This window comes from Nasonia vitripennis (genome assembly GCF_009193385.2).
Source record: "Nasonia vitripennis strain AsymCx chromosome 4 unlocalized genomic scaffold, Nvit_psr_1.1 chr4_random0001, whole genome shotgun sequence".
NCBI classification, from domain to species: domain Eukaryota; kingdom Metazoa; phylum Arthropoda; class Insecta; order Hymenoptera; family Pteromalidae; genus Nasonia; species Nasonia vitripennis.
In genome coordinates, this window is record NW_022279636.1 from 85,939 (window position 1) to 111,081 (window position 25,143).

The 25,143-nt window shown below is 33.7% G+C and overlaps 1 protein-coding gene across 3 annotated transcripts in view; it reads right to left on the minus strand.

The window, feature by feature from the left end:
* Positions 1-25,143, minus strand: part of LOC116417008 (mitogen-activated protein kinase kinase kinase 4-like) — a 159,351-nt gene that overhangs the window by 59,476 nt on the left and 74,732 nt on the right. For all 3 annotated transcript variants that reach the window (XM_031928026.1, XM_031928025.1, XM_031928027.1), the window contains exon 3: positions 2,611-3,024. In XM_031928026.1, the coding sequence (XP_031783886.1) occupies positions 2,611-3,024 (414 nt within the window). The remainder of the gene's footprint in view (positions 1-2,610; positions 3,025-25,143) is intronic.

A 25,143-nucleotide genomic window follows, 5' to 3' on the forward strand; every position in this document is an offset into this window, starting at 1 on the left:
TAGGAAAATGTTCTAATACATTTTTTTGTAAAATGCATTCTTGTTGATAAATTATTGAAGTTTCGGAAATTTAAGTTGAAAATATTAAATTCCACACTTTTTCAATGATTTTTCAACAAGAAGGAATGCATTTTACAAAAAAATGTATTAGAACATTTTTCTCTTAAATTTGTATAAAGAATCAAAAAAAAAGAAAAAAAAAGTTCGAGTAATCGACTTTACTCTCTTGTTGCATATAGTGCTTTATTCACGACTGAACTGTGTAGCCACTTTATTTTTTGAAATTCTTGATGAATTGATTCCTGATAACACATATATGTGCCGACGGTTATAATTACACAGCAATTAATGTATTTTACTTTTGTAATCTAAATAACAAAAGAATTGATGCTGTGATATTGATGTGTTAAAATACGGTATAACATTTGAAATGTTTTAAACATAGCTGATGACTTTGAAGCAATGGGTGTAACGGCAATTCTTATCAAGACACTTCATCCGATGACAGTTCCAGTACATCAGAAGAAGAAATGGATGATAATACAGATCATAGTAATGAAAGCAGTGAAGATGAAGATCCATTTATGGATATTCCTGATGAACCAATCTATCCAGGAGCCCCAATAAAAAATTAAGCGTTTAAGTTTACCTTCATTTCTTCCGCAAATTCCTCGTAAAATAAGTGAGCATGCTTATTGGATAGCATCAGAATTGAAATTGTTTCTTCTAGTATATAGTTTAGTTGTTTTGAAAAATATGATGTCACAGCGATATTTTGAACACCATTTATTGTTGGTGTATTGTATTACTCTTTTAACCTTATTAAGTATTTCGACAAACATGATACTTGAGGCAAAACGCTGTTTAACAGAATATGTTTCGAGATTTGGAATAGTATATGGACGAAAAAATTTAACATGTAACGTTCATTTACTTCTGCACTTATCAGATGACGTGATTCAATTTGACCCTCTGTGGACAAGGATCTGCTTTCCCTTTGAAAACTTAAACGGCATATTAAAATCATATGTACACGGATCTCGATAAACAGAGTTACAAATTTTTTTCTGCTGTATCAACTTTTTATACACTTTCAGGGTTAAAACAGAAAGTATTGTAACCACAAACCGAAGTATACAAGTTTTGTAAACGAATTGATAGTTCTGGCACACATAGATATAAAATTACACTCTTAAAAGATAAAATATTTGCAGAGTATATTTGGTTTTTTTCAAAAAATTAAATGTGACATTCCTGCATTTATTTCTGATTCTTTAAGATTATACTATGATGATTTGGATAAATCGAAGTGTCATTTCTTTAAGCGACTTCTAAAAGACGGGATCCACTATGAGACTGAAGCACATGGACACAGAAAAAAATCCAACTCTTCTTGTATTAAGTACAAACAAAATAACATAAATCATGTAGGAATTTTAATTTTAGAATTAATTATATTCAGGTCCAGGATATCAGGTAGTGGAGAATTATTACAATAAAAAGATTTTGTTCTTATGCTTTGATAACAAAAAATAAATATATTCTATCAGTAAATATTAGAAAGAATATTGCATAAATGTTGCATATATTCGTCGTAACAAAACTAAAATTATAAATCCGCTTTGATTTTTACAAAATAATCTTGACCAATACGCTTTAATTTGCGTTATTGGTCGAAATCTCAAGTCTGTGAAAATTAGAGTCCGGGACAGACACGTGTTAGTTGCGTTATTGTGTCTGCTTTGAAAATTTCACAAGCATAAGAATCGAAGAAACTTTTCCAAGTTTTTTACTTGCTCAAGAGCAAGGATTAGGCGCTTTAATTGCGCTGGTGCTTAAGTTGCGCTGCTACCAATAAAGGCTCCGGAGAGAGCGGGCCATCGAATCAACTCGCACATTCATACATCACACTTAAATTCACACCTATATACAATTTCCATTTATATAGGCTGCGCCGCTCGCTTCGCGATATGTGTAGGTATATAGGCGTGTTGCGCGCGCTCCCCGCTCCGCTGCTCGCTTCTGTTGCTGTCGCTGCTGTCTCGTGGCGCTGCTAATTTTTATCAAACTGCGGAGCTTGTACGGGGTGTTACATGTTATAATTCTGAGTTTTAGTATTAGTATATAGGTTTTAATATAAAGATTTATATAACCGGCCCTATGTACAGACAAACTAGTTTTGCCTCTACAGGATTATGCTACTGAGACCTATATTAGATATAGATATTCATTTAGTATTTTTGTAGTGGTTCAAATAAATAAATAAAATGTGAGAGATTCCCAGATCTCGTTGCTGAATAAAGATCGATATTTTTTTATTTATCTCGGAATCTCGCAGGTCCTTGTTTTAGATCATCCTAGATACTTATTAAAAAATTTATGAGTTTGAAAATGTAGGATATTGGTTATTATAATTTGTTATAAAATATGCGTTTGCAAAAATCCACAAAATCAAATTTTTACCCCCTATGTTAAATTTAAAAATTCTGATACCAGAAACCTTATCAACAATCGTCAAAACCTAGGGTACTATCATATTTGTAGTCAGTATTCTAGAAATATGTGTCGAACAACGCATAAGTAAAGTATTACTAAATAAATTTGACTTACCAAAATTTGCGACTGGCTATTATAGTACCGTTATTAATTTTTCTAGCAATAGATTTTACGAAATTCCATTCATTTTGTACTAAATTTTTGTGAAAACTGTCGTGCTGTACCATTAGTACCCATTGTTGTAAATAATCAAGATATACAATAAACACAGATTTTAAACTTTCATCAAATTCTTTAACATCTTTGTCAAATAATGTAGTAGATGATCCTTCACATGCAGCAGCAGTCGATGAGTGTTCAGCAAATCTTTCACGATGTATACACGCAATTCTCAATCCCTCGCGTAATTCACGCATAAGCTGGCGAACTGATAAAGGACTCGGCTGTTTTGGTTTTTGTTCTAATCTTATCCGCAAAAATTCATGAATTACGTCAAGTGGAACCCTTGATAAAAATACAAATGCAGCTCTGAAAAAATATACATTCTTACAAAATAATATTATGTACACGTTCACATGTTTAAGATATTTAATACGATGGACAATTTAGTATACATATTGAGGTGTCCGTTATTTCCTAACTTTAAGATCAGATTATTAGAAGCTCAGTAGATATTTCGAGTCTACCCTAGTGGAAAAAAAATGTGATAAATTGTAATAAATTGTAATAAAACGTAAAAAAATGTAAGAAAATGTAAGAAACTGTACCTTTTTGTTTGATTTCAGACCTTATTTCTCCTACGGTTTTGTACACTTTCTTACATTTTCAGATTTGTTAACTTTTTTTTACATTTTATTACATTTTATTACATTTTATTACATTTTATTACATTTTATTATATTACATATGTTATTTTACCGCCTAATATAGTCAATATATTTTTTTAATTATTAATTTTATAATAAAATGTAACAATGCATAATAAATTGTAAGAAAAGGATGTAAACAGAAGTAAGAAAATAAAAAAGTCGCCATTTTCGTATATAATATTACGCTAACAGATAATTTTTTACATTTCGTTATACTTTTTTACGTATTGTTACATTTGTCATTTCAAAGAAGAGACCCCCATGAAATCCTGGATCAATGGATTTGTAATAAATTGTAATAAATCGTAACAAAATGTAATAAAATGTAGCAAACTGTAATAAAACGTAACAAAGGTCCGAAATCCAACAAAAACGTACAAAATGGTACTATTTGTTACATTTTCTTATATTTTATTACACTTTATTACATTTTTTATTTTCACTGGGGTAGGACCCCATAAATTAGCTTTATTTAATTTTCAGCCAGATCCGTTGCGAATTCGCGTGCCATGCGAGACTTAATTTTTCCCATGTTATTTAATGGGGGAGGACTTTTTTTCTTAGTATTCCTGAAATTGCAAAGCATATGCTCTTGTTGGTATTTATTCATAAAAATCATAAACTGAACAATGCAGATGATGTTGATAAACTTATAAGTGCAGAAATATCTGATGAAATGAAACACCCAAGGTTGAATAATATCGTTAAGCAATCAATGATGCATGTCTCTTGTGGTAAAAATAACTTAAATTCACCATGTATAAATAGCAGAACAAAAAAATGTACCAAAAACTTTCTGAAATAGTTTAATTAGCAAACTACTTTTAATAATACTGCATATCCCTTTTATCGACGAAATAACAATAGAAAACAAATTCGTTTTAATAAAAATAACATATTTGTATTTATTGTTTAAATTTAATTGTCATATTAATGTTGAAGTATGTTTAACTATTTAATGTGTCAAATATTTATTTAAATATTGTTATAAGGGGCATGATTGTGCATTTATAAAAATGAGTCGAGGTAATAATGAAAACGAATGTGAAGAAGAATATTTCAAATACGATAAAATAAAACAATATTTAAGTACAAGATATGTTAGCCCTCCAGAAGCAATGTATCTTTTACTGCAATATGCAATGTACGTTTTATCACACGTAATTTACCGATTAGCTGTGCATTTAAAAAATAAACAGTTTGTATTCTTTAAGGAAGGATCAGAAAAAGAGTTGATGAATATCAACTTTGACTGCATGGTTTAAACTAAATGCAAACGATCCGCAAGCTAGACAGTACTTGTATGTTGATATACCATATTTTTACGCTTTCAATGAAAAAAACAAAGAAATAAACACCAAGAAAAAGAGTTTGGAAGCCAATTATAAGTAGAGTGTACTTTGTAAATCCGAAGGATCGTGAAAGATTTTTTAAAGATTATTCTTATTACATGTGCCCAATCTTATGAAGAATTAAAAACATCAGAACATTTTACATACGCAACATTTAAGCAATCAAGGTTGAATTTCCTAAAGCTCTGTGTAACCTGTTTGGTTATATATGCGTATTTCATCACCCAGTAAATGAATTATTTGAAAAATATGAAGCATATTTTTACAGTCTATTGTTGATGAAAAAAAAAAAAAACGTGAAAATATCTCACTAAAACATATCAATTCTATTTTCACAAGTCACGGGAATACACTGACTGATTTCAATTTACCTAAATTTAGTGAGGATCTTGAGGTTACCAATTATGAAGAATTTTATGCAATAAATGAAATTGGAATTGATTCATTATACAATATAAGCTCTTTAATGAATAAACAACGTAAAATTTCCGATGCAGCAATAAATAGTGTAATTAATAAAGCTAATCAAGTGAAGTGTTTCTTTATTGATGGACCTGGGAAAGTGGAAAAGCTACTTACTAAATACAATTATCACTTATTTGAATGAGTGTTTTACCTGTAACATGGACTGGTATAGCAGCAAATTTATTAATAAATGGAAGAATTTCACGTGTAATTTTTAAATTACTATTAAATATAAATATAGATTCAACGTGTAACATTACTCCAAATTCAACATATGAAAATATCTGAAAAATGTAGAAGTCATAATTTGGGATGAAATAACAATGACATCAAAACATGCTTTTTAGGCAGTGGATAAATTATTTAAAGAATTATGTAATAATGATTTTGAATTTGGTGGCAAAGTAATGATTGTATCACGACTTCCGACACGTGTTGTCAAACCTGGGAATCGAACAAAAATTATTGAAAATTGTGTAAAAAATAGTCATTTATGGAGTAAATCCCAAATTATGACTTTAAATCGTTTTTTATTTGCAAATTTTATTCAAAAAGTTTTATGTAATAGAAAAACAGTGTTTTTTGGGACGACATCCCCTTAATAGTAAGGAAAATGATGCAATTCTATATACAGGCAGAATAATTATCAACAAGCAATTTGGTAAAGTTGTTTTAATACCACGGATCAATTTGACTTCTTAAAAAGAAAAATTCCTTTCGAGATGACAAGAGGACAGCTTCCAGTACGATTAGGATATATCATGATTTTCTACATTAATGCCTAAATGTAGGAAGTGCGGTCGGAATATGGTGACAAAATACGTTTTGTGTAAAAAGTGCGGACTTGATTTTCACCGAGGCTGCCTAGCACGATACGTAATCTCGAATGGCTGTAGCTCTTACTGCATCAAGACGTACATATCTTTGGTAGCTATCCCAGAATCCTCGTTGTACGTCGTTGCTAGTAGTAGTGAGAGAGCTGTTAATTTTGATGCTGGTCGTGATTTTAACTCGAGCTTGTTTTTAGATGTTAGCAACTTTAATGACACCAGTCACAGCTCAGCTCTTGCCGTAGATTTGAACACTAGTTTGTTAAACCCTGTACAACTCGATTCAGATTTACACGTGGTGGTGTCTCTTCCGTCAAACTGGAACTCACTTTCAGTTGATGATAAACTAGGACAGCTATTTAATCAGGTTGCTATGAGCAACAGCCACATAAACCAGTCAGCGGTCGACTTAGTCAAAGGCATTTTCGCGAAGCTTAATATGTCCGATGATTTATCAGATGTTCGCTCGTGATTTTGATTATTCGGCGCTTATGAATAGTGCTATTAACTCTCAGTTGCAGACAAGGCGCTCTACGTACACACGCGTAATTTGTGTAAGATTTAAAAGTATTTGTATGCGTGACAATATTTTGCGTGCTAAGATGAACTAATAATGTTGTTCCGCTTATTAAGCTAAACTTAATAATGTTGTTCCGAATGGAGGCGATTCGGCAGTGGAACTACACGAAATGTTATCGCTATTTATGCACAACTTGCATCAAGCAGCTAAGGCCCGTGCAAATTCGTTAGGGTACAAGTATGTGTGGATGCATGATGACAAAGTGTTAGTACGTAACAGCGATGGGTCCGAGATTCTAACTATTGTAACTTCCAGCGACCTTGAACGTATTATATGACGCCAAACACCGTTTAGCACTATAATATTGTCAGAAATGATCGTGGCTTGATCTCACATCGTAATCGTAATCCGAATGCCATTGATGGTCAGTCTCATATAAATGGTGGTGGTGTGGCTTTTTATATCTGTGAGGATTTACCCAACACCTTTGTCGAGGTTCCTCAAATAAATGATATAAATGAGACTAAGTACATGCTGCTAAGTATAAATTGTGGGGCAAAAATCCTAATTAGTGACATTTATCGTAGGCCGAAAGGACACACCCTATTGAAATTCTTTAATACAGTGCTGAACATTTCGCACCTGTATACTAATATTGTATTAGCTGGCGATTTAAGGGGTTCAGCCTAGGTTAAATCCTACAAAAAAAACAACAAAATATTCGTCCGATAAAAATTGTTTCTTTTTACGTAAATTGAAAAAACAAAAAATATCTACTGTAAATATTTACACTATACACTAATTCTACCGGGAAATTAATATATATATATATACTAGTGGGGCTCCGCCCCCCTGCTCGCTTCGCTCGCCAACCCCCTATTGTAGTTTCTGTGTGATTTTATCTTCAAAATTTTATTTTCATGAACTGATAATTATGTTCTGGATGGTTGAAAATGATCGATCTTATTGTATAAGAAAACCTGTTACTGGAAGTAAAAGTATTGTTTAACATTGAACTTCTACTATTAATGGCATTTAAAATAGTTTTAGCTAGTTTTTGAAGTTTTCTGACGCTTGAAATTCATCATTTGAATTTATATATATATTTTTTTTTAAATTAATTTTAATTTTTTTTAATGTTCTTAATGTTTAAATCTTTGTGCCGCAAAAGGCATCTATAAAATGATAGACTTTTCGAGTTGCGCGCCATTGGGAGACGTGAGGTGATCCTGAAAATTAAATTATTTGGAAAACTGTCTCTTTATTCTGTCTCTCTAGTTCTGTCTGACTACTCATATTACCTGAAAATTCATCGAGGTCTTTGATCTCGCTTATCTTGTCCATTTTGTTGTTTATTCAATCAGTGAATCATCTATAATGATTATACTTTCTGATGGTTCTTTGAGTTCTTTGAACTCAATTATTCCCTAACTTATTTACACGTTATTAATAATTAACTTTAATCTTATAACTTAAATAAAATTAGAGATCTTCAATATCTGGTTCTCTTGGAACTGATACTTCTTACCTTAACCTAAACCTTAATTCTATTTAATATTATCCAATTTAAATCTATTTAATCATAATATGTTATAAATTTGTATTTAATTGGACTGTTAATGCGGCCTTATTTTACTACGCAATAGCGTTGTGAAAGTATGACGGTCTCAAGCCCGATAACGCAGAGAGCAGTCATGTTATTTGGTGGGGGGGTGGTGGGGGGGGCCAGGCGGGGGGGGGGCGATGGGGGGGGGGGGTTTTGAGATTTTCGAAAATAACAGAAAAATGAAAGAATTTTACGTGTTTTGGTGGGGGGGGCCAAGGTGGGGGGTGGTGGAGGGGTGGGGGGGGGGGGGTGGAGGGGTGGGGGGGAGTCTTGCCAAAATGACTATATAATATAGGAAGATATATATATATATTGTTAAGTCACAATTCCGACCTATAATTAATTATTGAATTTTTACTTACTTGGGTTTAACGGCTTGGGCTGGAAACTCTGCTGCTGTGCTGTAGGCAGGCTTATACAGGATGGATATATTTAATAGAAAAACACTTGTAGTTGATTGAATTTCACGATTTATTCAAGTTCTATAGGTATCGGGATCGCGACTTAAGACCGGATAACACTTGTCGATGGATAGGAGCGTCGAACAAGAGTCCAGATCGAGTGTATAATTACAACTGGTCGCTCGGCGTATACAGGGGATACTCATTAACCTCGCTAAACTACTTATTAATCTAGTCGTCAGTTTTCGGCTTCGTAACGATTCCGCTGATATTGCTTAAATGCAATACGTCGCAGGGCGTCACACCCCCACAACTAGCCGATTGCCCATTAGTACAATGGCAACTTTATTGTAATATTACATAAAACTAAAATTAACTAGCGGTTTACAAATAATTTTGATCCTTAAAATTCTAACATATTGTAACAATAATTTTTTTTCACTTAAAAATTCCAACTTATTTACTTAAAAATTTCAAGAATAGTTTTCTTTTATTAATTATTATTGTTTAAAATCATTAAATGTTTTCATTTTTACTGTTTTATATTTAAATTACTAAATATGCTGGAATTTTATTTACATATTTAAAAATCTTATAGATATCATTTTACATAACGTTCATTAAAAACATCAGTTGATTTTAATACAAATTTACTCTATCAATACATCGTATATGCAGAATAATATGATCGGAGTTTTAACATTAGTCTCAAGTATCTATAAACTAACAATTTTCATAAAAAATTTAAATTTTGTATACTATGTTGTTGTATACGTAGAATAACATTATAGGGATTTTATATAATAGATTTCTTTTATAGTGGTGTTAATGAAAATAAAGATATACTAGCCTTAGATTGTGTCTGAATTTTCGGTATTCTGATTTTACTTGTATAGGTATTTGCATTTGGTGGGCGTGAAGGAATAAGTGGTGGCATTGGGGCGGATATTGGAGCGGTAATGTTAATTTCTTGTAATTCTGTCTCTTCATAAACTCTGTTCTTCTTTTTATTCGTATGAATCTGCTCTTTTATTCTGCTTGTATTTTCCAGTGTTGTCAATAAATGCGTTACTGAGCTGAAAATGGCTCCATATAGATGTATTGACCATCCAAAAATCGTGTGTAACGTGTAGCCTCTAATAATGGTATCGATGATCAGTTTTCCAATATGCAGGATTATAAGTATCATGATAAACACAGATGAAAATGACCCCATCAGTTTTTCAATAAGCATGTGCCATGTACTTTCGGCTAAATTTCTTATTGTATTTTCCGAAAATATGTTTTCAGATGTTTTCTCTCCTGCCATTTCTCTGGCAATCACATTTAAAAGTGATGCCTTCTCTATTGGAAACATTAATTGCTGTTGTAATTAGTCCAACTCTTCTTGAGAATATACTCCACTCGTTGCTAGTGTTTCGACAGACACAAATGTCCATCCAATCTTTGTGTTTGGTTTCAAAATATGAGGTGATACTGTTTTAGTTGGTGTTGGTGTGAATTTTATCCATTCCTCCGAAATTCTGTAGTATGTAGGTACTATTGAGTTACAATTTACTTGAACTCCCTTCTTCACCAGAATATGCGTTTTTGGCGTTAAGAACCAGGTTTCATTTCCTGATAAAACTGGCAATTGATTGTAGCATTCCTTTAGATGCAAAATTTTTAATGGTTTTGGTACACATTTTATTAAATGTACCACTTCTCCTGCAATTCTTGCTGTGTGTCCAGGTTTTTTCATAATACTATAGGCAAATTCATCCGGGGACAGAGAGGCTATGGCTAAGGAGTTTTGGATTACCTTTCTTTCAATTTCACATTTTTTCGTTATTAAATTAAAATATAAATTATTTAGCTGCTTCCCTTAATGCTTTTCTACATATACAAATTTCGAATTAACATATGTAAATAAATCTAAGTTTACGCTATTTATATTACTAATTTTATCGTTTTGAAAATGATACGCATTTAAATAACTACTCTTTTCTATGATTAGTAATTTTGGATGTTCTGTACGTATAAATTCTCTATTACAAGTCATAATTTTATCCTTAATAGCTAAATCGAACGTTACTTCATTTGAATTTAGTGCGTAAACAATTTCATGATTAGTATCACTAAAATATTTTGTTGCTATCCCTTTGAAAAGAATATCAAAAGAGTTTTTAAAACATTCCCCTTGCGGTAAAACTTCCCAAAACGTGTGTCCTCCTTCCATATCTATACAATGTTTTTCAGAAAATTTACACACCGTTCCTGAGCTTAATCTTAATTTATCATTTTTTAAACTAACCTTAGCACTATTTTGAATTAACGTTATTTTAATTAAGCCATGAACAAATACCTTATTCCAGGATCCAAAACTATCAGCGTAAGATGCACCTGAGCAAGAGTTACCCTCTGCACTTCCGGCAAAATCTATTCCTTTTATAATTGTTGAATTTACCTTCAAATTTGCTATTGTGTGAATATTATCATACTTAAAAATTCCCGTATCATGAATAAGTTTACATTGTTCATGACTTATTTCATAAATATATTCCTGCTCTCCATTTTCTGTAGGAATAAGATGTCCGAAGATTCCACAGCTTGAGACTGTTCGGTGGATTTCTATTTTACATTGTATTACCGTGACTTCTCGGAATTCAGTGACTTGTATCAGCTCGATGTTGACGCTTGTTGAATTTACTTGTGTATTGTGGAAGTCGCATTCTCCTGAGTCCAGTAGAGAGAATGTTGTTATGTTTGGTGTTGTTGTGACACAGTCGTATCCTATTATAGCGTGATTGTTTCGAAAAAGCGTAAAAATCATAATCATTTGAGTAATCATGTTGTCCATATTCCTAGAAAGAGAAATATTTTGGTATCAAGTATGGCAACGACTTAATTTATTTGTATGAACTGTTTTTGGTTTTCCATTGTAATTGATAGTTACATTACTATTTTCATGTACTTGCAGAATCTCATATGGACCCAAAGTATCGTTTTTCTCCAATTTTCCTGGTTTTGGTTCTTTTATTAACCAGACCTTTTCACCAATTTTTAAGTCGATTGGATTTACAAATCGATCATAAGATGCTTTTGATTTTAATTTTCAATCTATCAAATTTTCTCGAGCTAATTTTGTCATCTCTTGCATTTTTAATACAAGAGTTTCTAAATATCCATTAAACGTTGGCAATTGCTCTGATTTTTTTAATGTTTCGCTAGATTGAAGTCTAGCTGGATAACCAAAAACTAGTTCATGTGGTGTGAACTTATAGCTCGTATGAACGCCCGTGTTATAATGAAACGAACTCTAACAACTCATCCCATTCGATTTTCTTTGATCTAAAATTTTTTATATATTCGCGCAGAGGGTGATGGCTCTCTCTAAAGAACCATTCGATTGGGGTGAAAATGCCGTAGTTTTAATCTTTGTAAACTTAAATCTACGCGCTACTTGATTTAATAGTTTACTTGTAAAATTTGCCCCTCTATATGTTCGTACGAGCTTTGGTGACCCAAAAATACATATAAATTTCTTAACTAACGCGTCAGCTACGGATTCCGCCGTTTGATCTATAATTATAAATTTAGTTAGTTGATTCTGTATTGAAAGTATATATTTATTATTATTTTTAGTAACATTAAACGGACCTACTACATCCATACAGATTTTATCGAAAGTTTTTAAGGGTGTATCCGTAATTACCATAGGTTGTTTAATTTTTATTCTTTTTAGCTTATTTCTCTGGCAATCTTCGCATGCATTTACTCTGTTTTGAATATCTATCTTAAGATTTTCCCAATAATACTTATCTTTTATTGTATTATATGTTCTATTTATGCCCGAATGTCCTCCTATTTTAGTAGAGTGTAGCATTTCAAATATTTTAACTCTTTGCTTTTCCTCTACATAAACTATATTATTTAGACAGATCACAATCTTTATATTTGTACCTTCAAATATAGTTTTCAAAATTTCCTCAATTTCCTCCCAACTTATATTATTTATTATTAGATCTTTTGAAATGTTGAATATTAAATAATTTTTTTGCAAAAATATTGTTTTTAATAACTGAAATAACTTAATGATATTAGTTTTAATAGTAACTACTGATTCGGCTGTATTTAAACATAAAACAAATATTTTATTTTTACCCTTATTTAATATTTCAATTTCATTATCACTTAAGTTTTTATTCCAATGAATATTTTACTTTTTTAATAATTCCCCTATATTGTCTTCTAATGACTCTCCTTTATTATTTCATTGCGAAATCGTATCGTATTCTTGGAATATACTATATTTTTCTGCTCATGTAATGCCCTATACACGATCCGGCGTGTAACTTCCTAGAACATATACATTTAAAAAACATCCGACTCTGCCTATACAGCGAGCGCACGGAATGTTTCGGCCGTCCCCACTCTTCTCACCTCCTACGAAACCAGCAGCTACGCAGTAGTCAACGCAGCGACGGCAGGCCATCGACGCGCATGTGTGCGTGCGCGTCCCCTATATGTGAGCGTAAGCGAGCGACGGTGAGTCGTGCGCATCCGAGTATGTTTGTATGAATGATAAATGTAAATATGAATGAATGATAGTATGATTGTGTGAACGTGCGAATATTTTCGGCGGCTCGATCAGCGCTCGCTTAGCGCCCTATAAAAGGTCATGCGAGACCTGTGTTCAATCACTAGTAGCAGCACAATTAAGCGCTCTAGTCTACTCTGGCTGCACTTTTAAGCGCCTTAGTACATATACAGAAATCTACTGCAAAATTAAGCGTAGAATTTAATAATTATAAAATTCGAGCAGCACTTTTAAGCGCTCTAGCACATACTCTACTGCAAAATTAAGCGTAGAATTTAATAATATTTAATAATCGCATAACAGAAGTCTTCATCAAAAAATAAACAAAATTGTAACTAAATCTGTATAAAAAGAATAATAGCAATGATAGGCATTATTCTTATGTTAAATTATTTTTGTTAATATACACACTATTTTAAATATAAACAAGAGTTTATAATTATTGCGTTGCATATCCATTACCCACAATCCCGGACCTACTATTATTATTATTATTTAATTCATTTAAAATCAATTTTCTTTTTATATTATTCGTTAAATAATAATTTAAAGTAAAATCGATTTATTCCAAATCTGAATTCGGATCCACGGTTCAGATTTGCAAATGTTTATTACTTTTTCTAATAAATATTAGACTTATTATTTCTTTTATTAAAATCTAATATTAAAAAAGTACCAAGGACCAGTAAGAAGAAGTGATGAGCGTTTCATCGTGTGGTTTTTCCTCCTCTGGTACACTTTTCTTTCTAGACTTTTGTATCTTGGCCCTTTTGCGTTTTTTTATCTGTAACTTCTTATTATGAAGTTTCGATCTTTGTTCATTAATAATTTTTATCTTTTCATCATTCGTCAAATCTTGCGACGTCTGATTTTCTTCTCGCCTTTTCTGGGCTCTTGTTACTACGCATATATCCATTTTCGCTACAGGATTCCTTGATAATGCATCTGTATTTGTATTTTGTTTCCCAGCTTTATACGCAATTTCATAATCATAATCTGCTATTTTTAATCTCCATCTCTGAACCCTTTTGTTATTATCCACAGATTTCAACCATAATAGTGGTCTATGGTCAGTTACAATTATAAATTTATTTCCATAAATATAATTTTTAAATGTTTTTATAGCATACATAATACCCAAAGCTTCTTTTTCATAGGTTGCATATTTAAGTTCCGCAGGCTGCAGTACTCTTGATGCATAAGCTATTGGTCTGTCTTTACCTATCTCCCCTTGAGAAATTACACAACCTAAGGGATATTGACTTGCGTCCGTCGTTATTATAAACGGTTTATCGAATTGCAGATATTGCAAGACAGGTGCTGAACATAATGATTCTATGAGTTTATCAAACACAGTTTGTTGCTCCAATCCCCACGCAAATGGCCTATCATTTTGTAGTAATATGGTTAGTGGCTTGGTAATTTCTACTAAATTTTTAATAAACCTTCTATAATAATTTACAAAACCTAAAAACTGTCTAACCTTTTTAACGTTATTGGGAATTGGAAATTTCTTTACTGCTTGTATTTTGTTTTCATCTGGTTTTATACCTGCTTCACTAATAACATGCCCTAAAAACACACTTCTGTCTTGCTAAATTCTCATTTTTCCGGCTCTAATTTGAGCCCTGCTTCTATTAATGCTTGAGCTATTAGACCGAATCTTTCCTCTAATTCTTCAATCGTGTCACCGAAAATAATGATGTCAATATAATTAAAACATATTTTATCGATATATCTGGCTAAAACTTTATTTATAACCCGCTGAAAAGTCCGGGCTGAGTTTTTAAGACCGAACCGTAGGACGACAAATTCAAATCTTCCTAATGGATATAAGCTAAATGCAGTTTTGTGAATATCCGAAGGTCTCGTCTTTACTTGATGAAAGCCAGATTTTAAATCTAATACATCAAAATATTTCCTCTTTCCAATTAAGTCTAAAATTTCATTAATATTGGGAAGTAAATATGGACGGCTATAGTCACCTCATTCAAGGCTCTATAATCTATCACCAATTTATATCTTTTCTCTCCTGGGATTAGCTCCTTCTTCGGGACTACTAACGCTGGTGCATTGAACGCACTTTTTGTTTCTCTGATTGCTTTCGTTTCTTTTAATTTGCCCATTTCTTATAAAGCTATTCCCTTAGATTTGTGTGCTAATGGATACTACTTTACGTATACTGGCTTGTCTGAAGTTAAGTTGATTTCATGAAAACATCCGGATATTCGTTTATCATTCGCTCGAATTCTTTCGTCGATTCTTTTACCTCCGTTTTTTAATTGCAATTTATTTCGCAATATTTCCTTCCGACTCGGTTTTCTGGTTTTATTTTCTTGGTTTTTATTTAAAATTTCTCTTTCTATATTTAGAATTAATTTCTCATCAATATTAAGTTCTTCTACTACTTGAGACCCTTCTGGTATATAATCGATGTCTATTGAAACGTATTGATATTTTTTTTCTTTTTAAAGTACCCTTCATCTAAACGTAGTTTACTTCCTCTTAACAATTTAATTCCCAGTATTCCATCATATGGAATCACAAAATCATTAGGTGCTACGTGAAAATCAAAATTTTTACCATTTATCGGTAGTTCTACTATACCTAATGTTTTTATAGAATTATTTGCGATGCCGGATAATAATATTTTTTTATCTAGCAGTTGTGTTCCTATAGGAATTTGATTTTGTTTTATTATATTTATTTGTGCTCCACTATCGACAAGTAAATTGTATAAATTTTTAGAATAGGAATTTATTATCTCAACATATTCTAATAAATCATTTAATTTTAAATGATATATTTCTAGTTTGATTTCATTTTCCTCGAGCAATTGAACCTCCTGCTGATCATGATCTTCATAATTTGCCCTGTTCTGATTCTGAGATGCTGTTATGACATTTGTTTTAACCGTGTTTTCTGTATTGCTGAGTGGATTGGTGTTGTAACTTCTCGGCCACTCGGTCCGAGAAGGCTTTATTCGTTTCCCGACTCTACGCTCTGCTGGTTTTGTAATCGGAAACATTCTTCTATCATATGGTTTGTATTTTTGCAGAGACTGCATAATTTGCTCGCACGCATTTTCAATGATTTTACTTCGGTACAATTTTTTATGTTATGACCGCTGTTACAATATGTACAGTTTTCCTCTCTTCTAGCAATATTTTCTAAATTCTTCAATTTTCTACACTTATATACAGGGTGACCACGCATTTCGCAATAATCACACTTTATTCGGCTATTATTTGTATTTTGATTGTTATAGTTGCTATATTTTCTAAAGTTATTAAAGTTACTAAAATTTTGATATTTACTATTTGAATTATTAAAACTTTGCTGTTTATTATCTATTTGTATACAGTTTTTAGCTGAGTGGCCTTTTTCATCACAGACTTGACATTGAATATTCGTTTGAAAAGATTTTGTCTTGTGTTGCGCTACTAATATATTGACTTGTTCACATTCTATGGCTTCATGGTCTTCTGCATTACAAATTGAGCACATTATAAATCTGTTATTTGTATTGGGACTTCTTACTAACGGGCAGTACTTTACTGGATGTCCAAGTTGATTGCATCGTTTGCATATAACCTCTGGGCATGCTTTTATCGTATGGCCCGCGCTATTGCAAAATTCACATGAATTGCTAACATCTGCCTTTTTTGTACAGGCAGTTGGATCATGACCACTTTCCTTACACTTCCAACACAATTCATATTCTATTATAAATGGGCATTGAGTTACTGTATGGCCCATAACCTGGCAATATTGGCAATGATTGCCTTTAATTTTATTCAGTTTACACGCGTCTATAGAATGTCCTTGATTATTGCAAAATTTACAAATCAATTCAATTTTATCCTTGACTTTTCTGCTGTTGTTCGACAAATGCTCCTTGTTTTTACAATATACACATCCCGAATTATGACAGAATAATGCTTCATGCCCATAACTGTCACAGATTTGACACGCGTATATAGTAGCATTACTTGTATTGTGATCATGTGAATTGCTATATATATTATTTATTTTATGGCATAATCCTTCCTTAAAACCCTGAGAAGCATCATTATTTATTTTAGTTTCAAACGCGGCTTTTTCTGTTGCTGTGAGACCTTGTACTTCTTTGCTGTCCTTAATCTTCAGCACTAACTCTTGCAATCTATTGACAAAGATAAGAACCGATTCGTCCGATTTTGCAAAATTTCTTCAATTTGCCCATACAGAGAGTGCATATTCTCAGTAGATGCTTTTATGAAATCTTCAATAGTATTGATTGATTCAACATTGCCTTGTAAGTTTCCTCGTTTAATTTAATTTTTAAAATTGGAATTAAATTAGCTTGATCTGCTGCTGATAACATATTCTTGGCATGTTTCAATTTTTCGATGTATTCATTTACCGAAATATTTTTTCTATCAAATTCTGGTACCAAATTAGCTACATATTTTAACGATAAGTGTAGCGGATTCTCCGCGATGTTGATATCGTTGGCACGATTGCCGTCAAGAAGATTATCAAAGTCATAAGTAAAATTAAACTTTGAATTACTTGGGTTTCCAATTAAGCTAGGCTGGTCACTAATACCTTCTATATCTATTAACGATGTCTCCTCAACTCCTTGTAGAAATTTGGTATTATTAACTGTTCTGTCTAGGCCTATTGGAATCGCTGTGGCTGGTGTTATAGGTAAAAATGTTGAATGATTTGGCTTTTCTACTGTCTCGAATTCTTTTTGTTTTGCAGGTGTTAGCGGTATACTTAGACTTAGATGGTTTTTATTAAGCTGCTTGATTTGCTTTTTGATTGATCCCGTAGTTCGCCCTGGTGTTGTATCTTCCTACTTCAAGTCCTTATTTTTTTTTCAAAATTTCTTGAATTTCTAGATTCTGTTTACTTTGCTGATCTGTATCGGGTGTTACTATTTGTTGGCTATCTTCTAGCTTTTTATTATTTATATCAGATAATATTACTTGCTGCCTATATTTTATCCATCCGCTGTTTGTCGGCGGCGATCGAATTATTTTCTTACTTTTTGTGAATGGGTTTTGGATATTAGGGTCCTATGTCCTTTGTTAATGCTGCATTTTCACGAACAGCGTTTCTAGTTAATCTTGGCCTCTGAGTGTCGTTTTTATTTATTTCTTTCTTATTATCACTCATTTGATAATCTCATTTTTGTTACCTTTTTATTTATTACAAAATCTTATTTAGTCCGAATTTTAGAGTTTCAAATCGCTTACAAACAATTCAAACGAAATTTTACTGTCCTACTTATATTTTAACACAGGACCTACTTTCTAGGTATGCGCGTAATTAATTTCTTCACATATGTTCTGAATATTCTCGATTGACCTAGTGACACAAGCGCTACCAATTTGAAGCGCTTCTTTCAATCACCTTGCTGACACTGCAACGTCAACACTTTAACTTACTTTTGGGGTATGAATATTTATATATGTAATTTATATTTGTTTAAATTTACAAATGCAACTGTAGTTTGATTAATTTGTTAAAATTTTCCCTCTTTTTTTATATGTAACTTTTCTGTTAATACTCTATAATTCGATTTGTATCGGAACCAATGTCACAATTCCGACCTATAATTAATTATTGAATTTTTACTTACTTGGGTTTAACTGCTTGGACTGGAAACTCTGCTGCTGTGCTGTAGTCAGGCTTATACAGGATGGATATATTAAATAGAAAAACACTTGTAGTTGATTGACTTTCACGATTTATTCAAGATAAAGTTCTATAGGTATCGGGATCGCGACTTAAGACCGGATAACTTTTGTCGACGGATAGGAGCGTCGTACAAGATTCCAGATCGAGGGGATACTCATTAACCTCGCTGATCTACTTATTAATCTGAGTCGTCAGTTTTCGCTGATATTGCTTAAATGCAATACGTCGCAGGACGTCACAATATATACATATGTTATACCTATCTTATAAGCCATTTAAACTTTAATATTGGTGAAAGTAAGAGTTCGATTCGGACTACGACCACCAAAAAATTCACGGAGATACCTCTTTATAGTACAAAAGTTTCTGTATGGGTCCCAGAATGGCAGAGTCCCTGTATCTTTGGCTAAAAATGAAGATATCCATAAATTTGTACTAAAATGTGAAACACTGGGGTCTGCTAGCGCAGCCCAGCGTTCTTAAATCTATGTTCGCGCGCCGTCACGCTCCAATGCATACACGGTGGCGGGCCGCCTCGGCCCAGGGCGCCAGGCATCGAGATGCCAGGAATCCCGCGATCCCCTTTCCGTGTGAGCGCCACCGTGTGTTGGGACCCGACGGCGTGGGAGATGAGCTCGGCTAGCTCTAAGGAAGGGGTGAAGTATCGAACAGGGTCGTGGGTCATAAAACTCATTAAGGCTTGCTGCGGATATGATATGTCGTATTTATTCTTCATTTTCCCTCTTAACAACCACGGCAACCTGCCGAAAACCTGCGGCTTCTACAGTCCAGAGGCACTACGCTGAACTAACTAAACTACTATGCGGCACGTCACGCCGCCGATCGAGGTCATCGTGAGTAAGAGCGAACTTCTACACGCGGCCCCGCAACGATTTTAATAATTCTAACCTCCTTCCGGGGAGATCACCCGCGCCCACCGAGCAATCGACGCCACCGCCACGCTCGTCAGCACGCCGTCCGCCAACTTGTCGGTGTGGGCGAATACCCGCCTCGCCTCTCTGATCGTCTACCGGTCCCGAGGACCAGCGCGTCCGTCGCGGCGTATTCTCGCGAGTTATGCGATTTTCCCGGCCCATCAGACGCTTATTTTTCCATATACCGCGTCGTGAAAAACCCGTACTCTATAATAACTCCCCGAAAACCACCTCACGAGGTGACGACCTCGACACGACCGCGCGACGACACACAACACTTGTCCGTCCTCTCCGCGCACCCTCGTGCATTCTGACGGCTACTTAACGGAAACTCTACTAATAGCTAATTTAACCTAATCGCTAACTTACTTACTAACGGTAGCTCGGTAACACGCAGTAATCGGTAGCTGATAGGGATAGCGGGGGTGAGGAGACGATAGCGGGGAGGTACAATACGAGGGGAGAGCGATAGCGAGGAAATATGCACAATACATGGGTAACGATAGCGGGGAATTGTGCGAGAGCGAGAGCATGGAAAAGACAAACGGTAGCTTGAGCGGAGGGTAACGGTAGCGTGAAAGGAACGATAGCGAGGAAAAACGAGAGCTTACAAAATTCGCAACAGGCGACGAGACCTCACGGTACTCGACTCGCCGCCCTTGCCACGACCGTCAAAGTGCATTGCGTCGCACTAACCGTGTCGCGACGCGTTCATCCGAGGCACAGCCGCACTAGTTTATTCGCACGCTAAGTACACTGTTACTTACTTGCTATGATAACGAGAGCGAAGGCGAGCTGCAATGGCGCGCGGGTACCGGGACAATCGAAAGCCTCGGTGAGCAGCGCAGGCGTCCTATCGGTAGCAGCGTTGCGGAGAAAAAGAGGCCGAGCTCTCCCGACGCGGCAATACGTGGCCGCGGGGCCAGCGCTGCGCGCGCTCCCCACGCGAACTACTCCCCCTTCTGTGCGCCTACTCGCGGCTCGACCTGCCACGTTGCGAGGTTGTCGTCGCCTCTCTATTGCGCGGCGCAAATTTTCCACTTGTAACGTGCAGCCGAACTGCCACGTTACAAATGATAAAAATTTGTATTTAAAGCTTGTGGCTGCAGCATTTTAATGAATGAGTGCGCTGAAACACTTAAAAGTAAATTTCGTGAAACGGCTGCAGCTATTTAAGATAAACGCATGCGCTGAATACCATAATATGAAATTACATCAAACAGCTGCTGCATAAAAAAATGCACTGAAAATTAATAAAATGAACGAAAAAAATATATAACTTTCGAAAAATATGCCTTATCAGTACGTCCACGCCGTGAAAGTCGAGAAACAACATAATAAAGTTGGCTAACGTTGGAAGGATAGAGAACATAATTTTTGATTATTTCTTTATATATATATATATATATATATATATATATATATATATATATATATATAGCAAGAATATCGGACATCACAACTTTCTACGAAACACCATCGATGAAAATTGTTTTATACTTAAAAATAGGTAAGTCAAACTATATGTAATAGATTAAGAGGCAGACTAAACTTTTTCAAGGCTGCGCAGGTTAAGTTTCTATAAATACATTCTTGTTTTTCATCAATGACGTCTGCTTATACAAAAAAATATAAGTAAATAGCATAAGCAATTGGTTTCAGTGCTCATTCTGCTCTAACTTAGGTTACTTCTCAGTAAGATAATTTGATTATAGTATTTCAATCAATAAAATTTTCTAGAATTTTCTTTAATTTTTTTTAACTCGAATTATTGCAGTATTAGAAGTAATCTAAACGTTTTGAAGGCTGCGCATGTTGAACTTATATACATACTATCTTGTTGTTTATCAATGACGCCTTTGCATGTGTCAAAATATCTATGAATAGCGTGAAAAATTGGTTCCAGTGCTAATTCTGCTCTGACCTCTAGGAGCGGTAACATTGGTGAATCCCATTATTTTGATTATTAAAATTATCGAGAATATACTTTTATAGTGATTCGCTCGAATATACTGCAGTATAGGAGGCTGACGAAACCTTTGGAAGGCTGCGCAGGTTGAGTTTATATAAATACTTTCCTGTTGTCTGTCAATGACATCCGCGCATGCGCGAAAATATGTACAAATAGCGTAAAAAATTTGTTTGAGAGCTGATTCTGCTCTGAGCTCTTGAAGCGGTATCATAATCATAGTCATAGATAATTTAGTATCATAAACAGACATTTTTTTAATTCTGCGCAGGTTATCATTTATATTATTTCTTATTTGAAGTGTGTTTAATAAATTCAATAACTACAACCTTGTGCATATATTGACTTTATGGATTTCAATGGAGGGGCGCTGTTCGTTTTTGCGATCGGTGAGACGGGTCTGAAATCGTTACCTTTAAGTCGATGTTATTGCACAAGGTTGTTAATTAATTGATGATTCAAATGAGATTTTAATATAATAAAGAGGTCACTATAATTCATAAAAAATTATGAACTCGGAGAAACGGAGAACGCCAAAATGGATTTCTCTTTAATATAATAGGGGATTAAAACCTCTCAGTTCAGCCTTTTTACTCTTGAAAGAGGAACTGCTATGCAAGTTTTCTTTTGATCTTCTCCTCTTCTTCCACTTTCAATCGATTTTCTGCGATGATGGTATTCTCTATAACTATTGGTTGTCGTGGTGGTGGTGGTGGGACAGAAATGGTTGATTCGGTGGTGGAACTGATGTAGAAGCTACCAGTAACAAAGTAGAAAAGTCAAATACACTTTCTTCTTCACATATAGAGTTGGCGAAACTTGCGCTCTTCGATTATATAATGCGTTTCGTTATTTTTATTAAAATGCCCACTTTTATTAAAAATCCCCCCTTCTTCCAAGTAATTTGAAAAAAAAAATGAGACTTGCAACTATCCTGCGATCTTAAGAGACGCTCATTTCATTTTTACGACTTTCTCGTTTACGGAGTAACAGTTCCGCGAGCAAATACTTATGGATTTCTACGAAGATGCGAGTTTCTTGTTGCCACATATTTTCGCCTGTTTATTTGATTTATTTGCATCTTAGACTTTAAGAAGGAAAAGTATTAAGTATTGAGATAAAATTCTAGCCCAAATACGTTTTTTTTTTTTTTTTTTTTACAGGGACGTTTAGGTAGCCCTTTATTGATGATTGACGTTTTATATTTCAGTATTCAATACACATGAAATATCGCTGGTCTGCATTTCGGATCGTTTAACCAAAGTCGATTTTCGATAAATCTGAGTAGTGGCATTATCGTAACTTTACAAATCATAACAAGTTGAGTAACGTACCAACTAATTGAATAAATTAGTTATACAAACTAAATAACTAATGGCTTAAGCTTGTAATAAGAATAATAGCTCTTTTATGAAGCTACAATAATAGAATTTATAAATTTCATCTTATATCACAAACTATAAATAACTAACAAATGTTCGTGAAAGAACTAATTAATAGCTCGATATAACGTAATTAATTATTTACAAAAAATTAACGTAATCGTCGAGGTAGTTAAGGCACTCAGTGCGAAAAAAACAATGAATCCTTCTCATATTAGGGGCATATTGGAGACTCGTTATACGTAATCTCAAATCGATTTAAAAATAATTAATACAGAAATCGGAGATATTCATCGATTTAGTAAATAAATTCGATGTTTACATTTAAAATGATTAACATTGCAACATTTTTGTAAAAATTATAAAATTAAATTTGATTAGCGCTCTTTCCTAGAAGCTAACACTGTTTTCATACAGAGGTTTCAAATACTCTTCGTTTTTATTCTTGTGTGGTACATTGCCAGGTTTGCGCTGAGCCTTTGCAATCACCAGACTATTAAACTCTGCAAAACTTCTGGAATTCTCCATTTCCTTGTATGCTTCATTCATTTTTTCTGTTATCGATTCAGCCAACTTGTCATCATCCTTTTCAGAATGCAGGTCTTAATACTCCAAAATTTCATGCTATTTTAAAGTTGGAAAACCTTTGGAAAAAAGTTATCGTTACTCAAAAATTATGTTTACCATTGGATTAGCCTTTATTTTGATTAATGCATAGCTTAAGACCCGCTGTACTGGCTTAATTTCACACAATTGATAAGTTTGCATGATATTCGATATTTTTGAGTATGATACGGCTAATGACTTGGTCAAGCTTTTAACAGATTCTGAAAGATTTGATTTTGTTATTCGGAAACATATATATTAACATCATTTCAGACTGGACTAGTCGAAAGGTGTATTATATAAACTCTAAAATTTATAATATTGTGGTGTATACAAGTTTTGTTGTTAAACAAAACAGCTATTTATAATTCATTATTATAATTTTTCATACTTATTGCAATCAAATTCTCCTTCACACTCAGTCTCAATATTTGTTAAAGTAGAATCGAAAGTCAAGAACTCAAGTAAAGTGCTGATAATTGCAGTAGCTTGCATAATAATCAGTTGATAAGTAACCAACTTATTCATAGAAATCATTCCATTATTCATCACCAAGTAACTTATACAAAAAGTAAATAGAAAATTCATCCTGACCTAATTCAGAACACGCAACTTAAATTTATAATTTTGTGAGACTTACTCTTCTTTCTCGTGCACTTTTAACTATGGACTTTTCACATTCATTGTATGCGAAGGCTCCATCCAAACTTGCATATTTAAAACCTCTCCATGGCAAATAGTCTTCTATAACATCCAAAACTATTGTCATTGCAGCAAACAACAGTACTTTGCGACCATTCTTGTGTAGTTTGTAGCACAAGAATTTTTTTAGAAGCTTTTATAATATTTTCATTCACTTTGTAATCTCCACGTACTGGATTGGTCAAAGGATAGTGAATGAATTGATATGGTTGATCGACTACATGCCTGTATATTCTAACCAAAAACAAACAATCAATAAAAAATTCAAGTTACATATTATTACATTCCCAAAAAAGTTGTAAATGTTCATATTTACCATCAATTCCTGACAACTTCAACCTGACCGAGTAATCCACATTTTCTTCGGTCACATCAGTCAATTTTTTTCCACAAGTGCTATCGTACTTTTGAGTGCATCTTTGTTTTGGTCTTACACCATTAATATCTAGAATTGGTAACTCTGGTTTTACTTTTTGAAGCGTAGTTATATCTCTGTTAAGAATAGATGAATAAAGATAGCATTGAATTGCAGTCAGCCGTGTATGAACCTGAATTAACAAGATTTGTCCTTCAAAACTGAACAGTGCCAGCATAGAGCTCAAATGGTCCAAGTGACTACGAGTGTTAAGTGACTAGACCAAATGATCAGAAAAGTGCAGTCCTTAACGTGCTCTTAGTAAAACAAACCTATATTTTTCAAATAAAGTTGAAGAGAAAGCTGCTACCTCGCTCCGCAGATC